The sequence below is a fragment of the Salvelinus alpinus genome, chromosome 18 (assembly GCF_045679555.1).
Source record: "Salvelinus alpinus chromosome 18, SLU_Salpinus.1, whole genome shotgun sequence".
In the NCBI taxonomy this organism is placed as follows: Eukaryota; Metazoa; Chordata; class Actinopteri; order Salmoniformes; family Salmonidae; genus Salvelinus; species Salvelinus alpinus.
The window spans coordinates 36,165,672-36,178,094 of NC_092103.1; the positions used below are offsets into that span (position 1 = coordinate 36,165,672).

The window sequence follows — 12,423 nt, forward strand, 5'->3', positions numbered from 1 at the left end:
TCCAATAGCCTTATTACAGAGAATCAGACATTATGCTACCCTCTGCCTATTGGCTACTTGGCTTATTCAAGCCTGTCTCAAAATACAACACTGCCCCTTCAAGACAAAAATGTTCTATACCTGACTTGCTTTTCAAAGAGCTTTTGGAGGAAGCAATCACTCCCCTATTGCTGCCTACAAATGATCTATAATTGAGATAGTAACTCACTAACTAGCAAAGGATATGAACAAAATGTGCACACATGGCTACATGCAGCTCTGGCTTTGATCTCAAAACAAGTGCATCTACTCACGACTGCTCATGCTGTAAACACCGTCCAGTTCAAAGTAAATGCCACAGATCCATATATGACAATGGTCTTTTTGCATATTGGCCTATCGCAGCTCGGATTTGGTTATGCCGCTCAGGTCTGTGAGTACCGGCTGAGTTAGAATAGAAATTGCAATACAATCCTACTCTGAATTCTGCCTACAAGATCTCTTGCATAGTTATTTTTTGTTTCAGTATGTTGCTTTGAAAGTGGCTAATATTATATACATACCCCAACCAGAAGCCATGGATTACAGGCAACATCCGCACTGAGCTAAATGGTGGAGCTGCCGCTTTCAAGGAGCAGGACTCTAACTCGGAAGCTTATAAGAAATCCCGCTATGCCCTCCTCCGAACCATCAAACAGACAAAGCGTCAATACAGGACTAAGATCAAATCGTACTACACCTTCTCCAACTCTCGTCGGATGTGGCAGAGCTTGCAAACTATTAGACTACAAAGGGAAGCACAGCTGTGAGCTGCCCAGTGACCCGAGCCTACCAGACGAGCTAAATAACTTCTATGCTCGCTTCGAGGCAAGAAACACTGAAACATGCATGAGAGCTTGAGCTGTTCCGCACAACTGTGTGATCACACTCTCCGCAGCCGATGTGATTAAGACCTTTAAACAGGTCAACATTCACAAGGCCGCAGGGGCCAGACAGATTACCAGGACGTATACTCCTAGAATGCTCTGACCAACTGGCAAGTGTCTTCACTGATATTTTCAACCTCTCCCTGTCCGAGTCTGTAATACCAACATGTTTCAAGCAGACCACCATAGTTCCTGTGCCCAAGAACACCAAGGTAACCTGCCTAAATGACTACTGACCTGTAGCACTCACGTCTGTAGCCATGAAGTGCTTTGAAAGGCTAGTCATGGCTCACAACACCATTATCCCAGAAACCCTAGACCCACTCCAATTTGCATACCGCCCCAACAGATCCACAGATGATGCAATCTCTATTGCACTCCTCACTGCCCTTTCCCACCTGGGCAAAAGGAACACCTACGTGAGAATGCTGTTCATTGACTTAAGCTCAGCTTTCAACACCATAGTGCCCTCAGCTCATCAACAAGCTCAGGACCCTGGGACTAAACACCTCCCTCTGCAACTGGATCCTGGACTTCCTGACGGGCTGCCCCCAGGTGGTAAGGGTAGGTAACAATACATCCGCCACGCTGATCCTCAACACGGGGGCCCCTCAGGGATGTGTGCTCAGCCCCCTCCTGTACTCCCTGTTCACTCATGACTGCACGGCCAGGGCATGACTCCAACACATCATCAAGTTTGCCGATGACACAACAGTGGTGAAACAGCCTATAGGGAGGTCAGAGACCTGACCGTGTGGCGCAAGGACAACAACCTCTCCCTTAACGTGATCAAGACAAAGGAGATGATTGTGGACTACAGGAAAGGAGGACCGAGCACGCCCCCATTCTCATCGACAGGACTGTAGTGGATCAGGTTGAGGGCTTCAAGTTCCTTGGCGTCCACGTCCCCAACAAACTATCATGGTCCAAACACACCAAGACACAGTCGTGAACAGGGTATGACAAAACCTATTCCCCCTCAGGAGACTGAAAAGATTCAGCATGGGTCCTCAGATCCTCAAAAGCTTCAACAGCTGCACCATCAAAAGCATCCTGACGGGTTGCATTGCCGCCTGGTATTGCAGCTGCTCGGCCTCCGACCGCAAGGCACTACGTAGGGTGGTGCGAATGGCGCAGTACATCACAGGGGCCAAGCTTCCTGCCGTCCAGGACTTCTATAAAAATTGTCAGACTCCAGCCACCCTAGTCATAGACAGTTTTTTTTTCTCTGCTACCGCACGGCAAGCAGTAACGGAGTGCCAAGTCCGAGGCTTCTAAACAGCTTCTACCCCCAAGCCATAAGACTCCTGAACATCTAATCAAATGGCTATCCAGACTATTTGCATTGCCCCTTTTTATGCTGCTGCTACTGTCTTATCTATGCACAGTCAGTTTAATAACTACCTACATGTACACTACTGTTCTAAAGTTGGGGTCACTTAGAAATGTCCTTGTTTTTGAAAGAAAAGCACATTTTGTCAATTTTTTAAAGTAACTAAAAATTAGGCCAGCATCCCGGAGTCGCCTCTTCACTGTTGACGTTGAGACTGGTGTTTTGCGGGTACTATTAATAAAGCTGCCAGTTGAGGACTTGTGAGGTGTCTGTTTCTCAAACTAGAGACACTAATGTACTTGTCCTCTTGCTCAGTTGTGGACCGGGGTCTCCCACTCTTTCTGTTCTGGTTCAATCCAGTTTGCGCTTTTCTGTGAAGGGAGTAGTACACAGCGTTGTACGAGATCTTCAGTTTATTGGCAATTTTTCACATGGAATAGCCTTCATTTCTCAGAACAAGACTGGACTGACGAGTTTCAGAAGAAAGTTCTTTGTTTCTGGCTATTTTGAGCCTGTAATCGATGCTCCAGATATTCAACTAGTCTAAAGAAGGCCAGTTTTATTGCTTCTTTAAAATCAGCACAGCAGTTTTCAGCTGTGCTAACATAATTGCAAAAGGGTTTTCTAACGATCAATTAGCCTTTTTAAAATGATCAACATGGATTAGGTAACACAACGTGCCATTAGAACACAGGAGTGATGGTTGCTGATAATGGGCCTCTACGCTTATGTAGATATTCCAATAAAAACCAGCCATTTTCAGCTACTATAGTCATTTACAACATTAACAATTTTGTGACAAATAATATTTGATTTTGATATTGCGTTGATTCGATCACAATTGCCACAGTAAAGGAAAACGTTGATTGTGTTAACAGGGAGAACTCTAGAGAGTTATGTCGAAGTTCTATCTCGTGCTGCTTTCCGTGGGCTGATATTTCTAATGCGCAGCAGTCCCAGGGAGCTTCGCGGCAGTGTCGAGGCTATTGCACGACTGGGCGCAGCTTAGAGGGAACATTGATTATGTTGCGGAGAAAGTTCAGAATGACCTACACTTCCTGTGTAGGTCAGATTCACTTCCTGTTGAATCTGCAGACGTGTTGCTGTGCGTTTTGTTGCTGTGCGTTTTGCTGCCAACTTTACTTTGCTAGCTGACAACTTTACGTTTTTTTGTTTTGTTTTTGTTTTTAATTACCGTTTATATTTTTAGTTTTTTTTCCATCGCAACTTTTTTCCCTCATTCAACTTTTTCACTCCGGACGCTTTATCTGGACATGGTTCGTCAACACCTTCAACAGCCGAAGCTAAGTAGTAACATTAACATGATTTCTTCTAACTGCAGTCGCTGTACTCATAATATACAGGAGAACGATCGCCTTACGGCGAGAATAGCTGTGCTACAAGCCCAGCTTCAGACGCAATCGTTAGGCAAGGGTAATTTCAGTGTAGGAAAGGAAGAAACAGCGTCTGTGCCACCAGTAAGTACAGATAGTAACGTTAGTATAAATCCCCCCACACAGTCCCCGCAGCCGGACAACTTTCTCATGGCTTCTGGAGGGAAATGCTGTTGGAATGCTCAACCGGTGTCGCTCATTCAGCCGACAGAAACTTTCAACCGGTTCTCCCCATTATGTAGCGAGTCGGAGTCTGAGTCTGAGTCTTCTCTTGTCTCTACTCCTCCCGTTACGGGGTCTGAGACGCCGAAGGCTCCCACCATTAGCTCTGACAAATTGAAAACCCTAGTCATTGGCGACTCCATTACCCGCAGTATTAGACTTAAAGCGAATCACCCAGCGATCATACACTGTTTACCAGGGGGCAGGGCTACCGACGTTAAGGCTAATCTAAAGATGGTGCTGGCTAAAGCTAAATCTGGCGAGTGTAGAGAGTATAGAGATATTGTTATCCACGTCGGCACCAACGATGTTAGGATGAAACAGTCAGAGGTCACCAAGTGCAACATAGCTTCAGCGTGTAAATCAGCTAGAAAGATGTGTCGGCATCGAGTAATTGTCTCTGGCCCCCTCCCAGTTAGGGGGAGTGACGAGCTCTACAGCAGAGTCTCAGCACTCAATCGCTGGTTGAAAACTGTTTTCTGCCCCTCCCAAAAGATAGAATTTGTAGATAATTGGCCCTCTTTCTGGGACTCACCCACAAACAGGACCAAGCCTGACCTGCTGAGGAGTGACGGACTCCATCCTAGCTGGAGGGGTGCTCTCATCTTATCTACCAACATAGACAGGGCTCTAACTCCTCTAGCCCCACAATGAAATAGGGTGCAGGCCAGGCAGCAGGCTGTTAGCCAACCTGCCAGCTTAGTGGAGTCTGCCAATAGCACAGTCAGTGTAGTCAGCTCAGCCATACCCATTGAGACTGTGTCTGTGCCTCGACCTAGGTTGGGCAAAACTAAACATGGCGGTGTTCGCCTTAGCAATCTTATTAGGATAAAGACCTCCTCCATTCCTGCCATCATTGAAAGAGATCGTGATACCTCACATCTCAAAATAGGGTTACTTAATGTTAGATCCCTCACTTCAAAGGCAGTCATAGTCAATGAACTAATCACTGATCATAATCTTGATGTGATTGGCCTGACTGAAACATGGCTTAAGCCTGATGAATTTACTGTGTTAAATGAGGCCTCACCTCCTGGTTACACTAGTGACCATATCCCCCGTGCATCCCGCAAAGGCGGAGGTGTTGCTAACATTTACGATAGCAAATTTCAATTTACAAAAAAAATGGCGTTTTCGTCTTTTGAGCTTCTAGTCATGAAATCTATGCAGCCTACTCAATCACTTTTTATAGCTACTGTTTACAGGCCTCCTGGGCCATATACAGCGTTCCTCTCTGAGTTTCCTGAATTCCTATCAGACCTTGTAGTCATAGCAGATCATATTCTAATTTTTGGTGATTTTAATATTCACATGGAGAAGTCCACAGACCCACTCCAAAAGTCTTTCGGAGCCATTATCGACTCAGTGGGTTTTGTCCAACATGTCTCTGGACCTACTCACTGCCACAGTCATACTCTGGACCTAGTTTTGTCCCATGGAATAAATGTTGTAGATCTTAATGTTTTTCCACATAATCCTGGACTATCGGACCACCATTTTATTACGTTTGCAATCGCAACAAATAATCTGCTCAGACCCCAACCAAGGAGCATCAAAAGTCGTGCTATAAATTCTCAGACAACACAAAAATTCCTTGATGCCCTTCCAGACTCCTTCTGCCTACCCAAGGACGTCAGAGGACAAAAATCAGTTAACCACCTAACTGAGGAACTCAATTTAACCTTGCGCAATACCCTAGATGCAGTTTCACCCCTAAAAACGAAAAACATTTGTCATAAGAAACTAGCTCCCTGGTATACAGAAAATACCCGAGCTTTGAAGCAAGCTTCCAGGAAATTGGAACGGAAATGGCGCCACACCAAACTGGAAGTCTTCCGACTAGCTTGGAAAGACAGTACCGTGCAGTACCGAAGAGCCCTCACTGCTGCTCGCTCATCCTACTTTTCCAACTTAATCGAGGAAAATAAGAACAATCCAAAATTTCTTTTTGATACTGTTGCGAAACTAACTAAAAAGCAGCATTCCCCAAGAGAGGATGGCTTTCACTTCAGCAGTAATAAATTCATGAACTTCTTTGAGGAAAAGATCATGACCATTAGAAAGCAAATTACGGACTCCTCTTTGAATCTGCGTATTCCTCCAGGGCTTAGCTGTCCTGGATCTGCACAGCTCTGCGAGGGCCTGGGATCGGGAGAGACACTTAAGTGTTTTAGTACTATATCTCTTGACACAATGATGAAAATAATCATGGCCTCTAAACCTTCAAGCTGCATACTGGATCCTATTCCTACTAAACTGCTGAAGGAGCTGCTTCCTGTGCTTGGCCCTCCTATGTTGAACATAATAAACAGCTCTCTATCCACCGGATGTGTACCAAACTCACTAAAAGTGGCAGTGATAAAGCCTCTCTTGAAAAAGCCAAACCTTGACCCGGAAAATATAAAAAACTATCGGCCTATATCGAATCTTCCATTCCTCTCAAAGATTTTAGAAAAAGCTGTTGCGCAGCAACTCACTGCCTTTCTGAAGACAAATAATGTATACGAAATGCTTCAGTCTGGTTTTAGACCCCATCATAGCACTGAGACTGCACTTGTGAAGGTGGTAAATGACCTTTTAATGGCGTCAGACCGAGGCTCTGCATCTGTCCTCGTGCTACTAGACCTTAGTGCTGCCTTTGACACCATCGATCACCACATTCTTTTGGAGAGACTGGAAACCCAAATTGGTCTACACGGACAAGTTCTGGCCTGGTTTAGATCTTACCTGTCGGAAAGATATCAGTTTGTCTCTGTGAATGGTCTGTCCTCTGACAAATCAACTGTACATTTCGGTGTTCCTCAAGGTTCCGTTTTAGGACCACTATTGTTTTCACTATATATTTTACCTCTTGGGGATGTTATTCGAAAACATAATGTTAACTTTCACTGCTATGCGGATGACACACAGCTGTACATTTCAATGAAACATGGTGAAGCCCCAAAATTGCCCTCGCTAGAAGCCTGTGTTTCAGACATAAGGAAGTGGATGGCTGAAAACTTTCTACTTTTAAACTCGGACAAAACAGAGATGCTTGTTCTAGGTCTCAAGAAACAAAGAGATCTTCTGTTAAATCTGACAATTCATCTTGATGGTTGTAAAGTCGTCTCAAATAAAACTGTGAAGGACCTCGGCGTTACTCTTGACCCTGATCTCTCTTTTGACGAACATATCAAGACTGTTTCAAGGACAGCTTTTTTCCATCTACGTAACATTGCAAAAATCAGAAATTTTCTGTCCAAAAATGATGCAGAAAAATTAATCCATGCATTTGTTACTTCTAGGTTAGACTACTGCAATGCTCTACTTTCCGGCTACCCGGATAAAGCACTAAATAAACTTCAGTTAGTGCTAAATACGGCTGCTAGAATCCTGACTAGAACCAAGAAATTTGATCATATTACTCCAGTGCTAGCTTCCCTACACTGGCTTCCTGTTAAGGCAAGGGCTGATTTCAAGGTTTTACTGTTAACCTATAAAGCGTTACATGGGCTTGCTCCTACCTATCTTTCCGAGTTGGTCCTGCCGTACATACCAATACGTACGCTACGGTCACAAGACGCAGGCCTCCTAATTGTCCCTAGAATTTCTAAGCAAACAGCGGGAGGCAGGGCTTTCTCCTATAGATCTCCATTTTTATGGAACAGTCTGCCTACCCATGTGAGAGACGCAGACTCGGTCTCAACCTTTAAGTCTTTACTGAAGACTTATCTCTTCAGTAGGTCATATGATTGAGTGTAGCCTGGCCCAGGAGTGTGAAGGTGAACGGAAAGGCTCTGGAGCAACGAACCGCCCTTGCTGTCTCTGCCAGGCCGGTTCCCCTCTCTCCACTGGGATTCTCTGCCTCTAACCCTGTTACAGGGGCTGAGTCACTGGCTTGCTGGTGCTCTTTCATGCCGTCCCTAGGAGGGGTGCGTCACTTGAGTGGGTTGAGTTACTGACGTGATCTTCCTGTCTGGGTTGGCGCCCCCCCTTGGTTTGTGCTGTGGTGGAGACCTTTGTGGGCTATACTCGGCCTTGTCTCAGGATTGTAAGTTGGTGGTTGAGGATTTCCCTCTAGTGGTGCGGGGGCTGTGCTTTGGCAAAGTGGGTGGGGTTATATCCTTCCTATTTGGCCCTGTCCGGGGGTTTCTTCGGATGGGGCCACAGTGTCTCCTGACCGCTCCTGTCTCAGCCTCCAGTATTTATGCTGCAGTAGTTTGTGTCGGGGGGCTAGGGTCAGTTGGTTACCTGGAGTACTTCTCCTGTCTTATCCAGTGTCCTGTGTGAATTTAAGTATGCTCTCTCTAATTCTCTCTTTCTCTCTGAGAACCTGAGCCCTAGGACCATACGTCAGGACTACCGGGCATGATGACACCTTGCTGTCCCCAGTCCGCCTGGCCTTGCTGCTATTCCAGTTTCAACTGTTCTGCCTGTGGTTACGGAACCCCTACCTGTCCCAGACCTGCTGTTTTCAACTCTTAATGATCGGCTATGAAAAGCCAACTGAGATTTATTCCTGATTATTATTTGACCATGCTTGTCATTTATGAACATTTTGAAAATCTTGGCTCTCTCTAATTTTCTCCTTCTCTCTTTCTTTCTCTCGGAGGACCTGAGCCCTAGGACCATACGTCGGGACTACCGGCCGTGGTGACTCCTTGCTGTCCCCAGTCCGCCTGGCCTTGCTGCTATTCCAGTTTCAACTGTTCTGCCTGCGGTTATGGAACCCCTACCTGTCCCAGACCTGCTGTTTTCAACTCTTAATGATCGGCTATGAAAAGCCAACTGAGATTTATTCCTGATTATTATTTGACCATGCTTGTCATTTATGGAAATTTTGAAAATCTTGGCTCTCTCTAATTTTCTCCTTCTCTCTTTCTTTCTCTCGGAGGACCTGGGCCCTAGGACCATGCGTCGGGACTGCCGCCCGTGGTGACTCCTTGCTGTCCCCAGTCCGCCTGGCCTTGCTGCTATTCCAGTTTCAGCTGTTCAGCCTGCGGTTATGGAACCGCCACCTGTCCCAGACCTGTTGTTTTTCAACTCTTGATGATCGGCTATGAAAAGCCAACTGAAAATTATTCATGATTATTATTTGACCATGCTTGTCACTTATGAACATTTTTGAACATCTTGGCATAGTTCTGTTATAATCTCCACCCGGCACAGCCAGAAGAGGACTGGCCACCCCTCATAGCCTGGTTCCTCTCTAGGTTTCTTCCTAGGTTTTGGCCTTTCTAGGGAGTTTTTCCTAGCCACCGTGTTTCTACACCTGCATTACTAGCTGTTTGGGGTTTTAGGCTGGGTGTCTGTACAGCACTTCGAGATATTAGCTGATGTACGAAGGGCTATATAAAATAAAATTGATTGAATTGACCTACAGTAAAAGTCAAAAGTTCGGACACCTAATCATTTCAAGGGCTTTTCTTTATTTGTAATTTTTTCCTACATTGTAGAATAATAGTGAAGACATCAAATCTATGAAATAACACACATGGAATCATATAGTAACCAAAAAAAGTGTAAAACAAATCCAAATATATTTTACTTAGATTCTTCAAAGTTAAACTCTCTTCGCCTTGACAGCTTTGCACACTTGGCATTTTCTCAACCAGCTTCACCTGGAATGCTTTTTCAACGGTCTTGAAGGAGTTCCCACATGCTGAGCACTTGTTGGCTGCTTTTTCTTCTGCTGTCCAACTCATCCCAAACCATCTCAATTGGGTTGAGGTAGGTTGATTGTGGAGGCCAGGTCATCGGATGCAGCAATCCATCGCCTTCTTGGCCAAATATCCCTTACACAGCCTGGAGGCGTGCTGAGTTATTGTCCTGTTGAAAACAAATGATAGTCCCACTAAGTGTCACCAGCAAAGCACCATCACACCTCCATGCTTCACGGTGGCAACCACACATCTGGAGTTCACCTACGCCGCGTCTCGCAAAGACACGGCGGTTGGAACCAAAAATCTCCAATTTGGACTCATTTAGATCAACGGACAATTTTCCACCGGTCTAATGTCCATTGCTCGTGTTTCTTGGCCCAAGCAAGTATCTTCTTATTGGTGTCCTTTAGTGGTGGTTTCTTTGCAGCAATTTGACCATGAAGGCCTGATTCACGCCGTCTCCTCTGAACAGTTGATATGTCTGTTACTTGGACTCTGTGTGAAGCATTTATTTAGGCTACAATTTCTGAGGCTGGTAACTCTAATGAACTCATCCTCGGCAGCAGAGGTAACTCTGGGTCTTCCTTTCCTGTAGCGGTCCTCATGAGAGCTGGTTTCATCATAGCACTTGATGGTTTTTGCGACTGCACTTGAAGAAACTTTTCAAAGTTCTGTATACCACCTCTACCTTGTCACAGCACAATTGATTGGCTCAAACGCAATAAGAAGGAAAGAAATTCTACAAATTCACAAGGCACACCTGTTAATTTAAATGCATTCTAGGTGATTACCTCATGAAGCTGGTTGAGATAATGCCAAGTGTGCAAAGCTGTCAAGGCAAAGGGTGGCTACTTTGAAGAATCTCAAATATAAAACATTTTGTTTAACTTTTTTTGTTTTGTTACTGCATTCCATATGTGTTAATTCATAGTCTTCACTATTATTCTATATTGTAGAAAAGAGTGAAAAAATGTAAACCATGGAATGAGTAGGTGTCAACTTTTGACTGGTACAGTACATTGCTATACTGAGAGCATGTCAGTTTCTAAAAGGATGTCTTTGGGTCTTTGAGCTTTTAATGTCCTTTGCGTGCCCTGATACTGCACAACAAGAAATGAGGAAGTGAATCGCGGGAATTCTCTTTTTTTAAGCGTTTAACATTGCATGTTAAACAATTTTCTATTTATCCTTGATTTAACTAGGCAAGTCAGTTAAGAACAAATTCTTATTTACAATGATGGCCTACCGGGGAACAGTGGGTTAACTGCCTTGTTCGGTGGCAGAACAACACATTTTTACTTTGTCTGTAACCTTTCGGTTACTGGCCCAACGCTTTAACCATTAGGCTATCATTTGTGTGTGTGTGTGTGTGTGTGTGTGTTCCTGTCTTCAGTGAAACTGCAGAGAGGAGGGGGAACTTTGGCTGGCCTCTCCAGCCCTACCGTGTGTTTGACGTGACCGACGGTCAGGAGGTCAAGGAGGGAGCGTAAGAAATGCTCTGGATCATGGTCCTATAACTTCTCCTATTTAATTATACTGTAGGCCTCATGTTAAAGGGATAGTTCAACTTTACATGATTTAGACATTTGGTTTCTTATCTCCACAACGTTCTAGGGCACGTGTAAAAACCATTCCATGGAGGGCAGAGTGTGTTTGGTTTTTCCTTTCAATTAAGCCCTAGACGACCAGGTGTGTGGAGTTCCTTAACTAATTGGAGACCTTAATTAATCAAGTACAAAGGAGGAGTGAAAACCCAGACACTCGGTAGTCCATGGAATGAGTTTGACACATCTGATCTAGGGCCTTCAAACTCAACTCTGGACCTTGAAGCCAGTTCTACTGCTTGTTTTCATTGTTCCCCTGTAATCAAATACCTATTTAGACCTGGCATACCAGGTGGGTGCAATTTATTATCAGGTAGAACAGAAAACCAGCAGGCTCCGGACCTCGTAGGGTAAGAGTTGAATACCCCTGGTCTAAGGACAGGAAGTGACTGCAATCCAGACTTTGATTTTGTTCCAATTCCAAACCTCTTGCTGAACAATCCCTTTAATGACATGCATGACATTGCGAAAAGGTGCTTGTGACTGAATACATGTTGAATGACTGTTTGATTGCCGTCTGGCTGGTCACCAGGTCGTTCAGCAACCTGAAAGAGGTGCAGCTAGTCGTGTTCCTGCTGAGGCTGATGGCTGAGAAGCAGCAGGTCAAGGTGGGGGTCATCACGCCCTACAATGCCCAGAAGGACCGCATCAACCGCGAGATGGCCAAGGTGGTCAACAAGAACCTCACGTGAGTCAAGTGCTGCACCATAAATGCGCATTCTCATTGGGGTTAGTAGATTGCCAGGGATATGCTTCGATGGCATGAAGGGTACGTTCGCACTGCTGGTGTAAAAATAAACCATTTGCCAGAAAAGGAAGCCATTTCAGTAGTCCTAGCTGGCAGAATCATTAGAGCCAAAAGAAATGGCTTCCTTTCTGCTGTAGTTTTCCCCCGCTAGCAGTGTGAAGGGACTCTAGAAAGACCAAAAGATAAATTGTGTTCCAGGGTGGACGTTGACACTGTGGAAGGCTTCCAGGGCCGAGAGATGGACTGTATCATTGTCTCTTGCGTCAGGGCGAGCGACGAGCAGGGCGGCATCGGGTGAGTGTACAAGCTTTCCTGGTAAGGCCATGTGACCAGGCCCTATACTTGGTAATGATATAACAAATTGGATTTATGTAACGCTTTACGTAAAGTATTATTCATACTACCAGTACTGTGCTTACCCGGGGTATGGGTATAGTTTCTGATCTATGGTGGACAACCCCCCCCAGATTCCTGGGGAATCGCCAGAGGTTGAATGTGACCATCACCCGGGCCAAGTTTAGCCTGTTCATTCTGGGCCATCTACGGACACTCCAGGTAATTAGCTCCACCTCCTG

The 12,423-nt window shown here is 45.2% G+C and overlaps 1 protein-coding gene across 5 annotated transcripts in view; it reads left to right on the forward strand.

The window, feature by feature from the left end:
- Nucleotides 1–12,423, forward strand: part of setx (senataxin) — a 58,223-nt gene that overhangs the window by 42,356 nt on the left and 3,444 nt on the right. For 4 of the 5 annotated variants that reach the window (XM_071351784.1, XM_071351787.1, XM_071351786.1 and 1 more), the window contains 4 exons: nt 10,890–10,982; nt 11,633–11,788; nt 12,047–12,142; nt 12,316–12,403. In XM_071351784.1, the coding sequence (XP_071207885.1) occupies nt 10,890–10,982; nt 11,633–11,788; nt 12,047–12,142; nt 12,316–12,403 (433 nt within the window). Of the gene's footprint in view, nt 1–8,163; nt 10,983–11,632; nt 11,789–12,046; nt 12,143–12,315; nt 12,404–12,423 lie in introns of those variants that run through there. The other variant, XM_071351788.1, reaches the window with a different exon arrangement.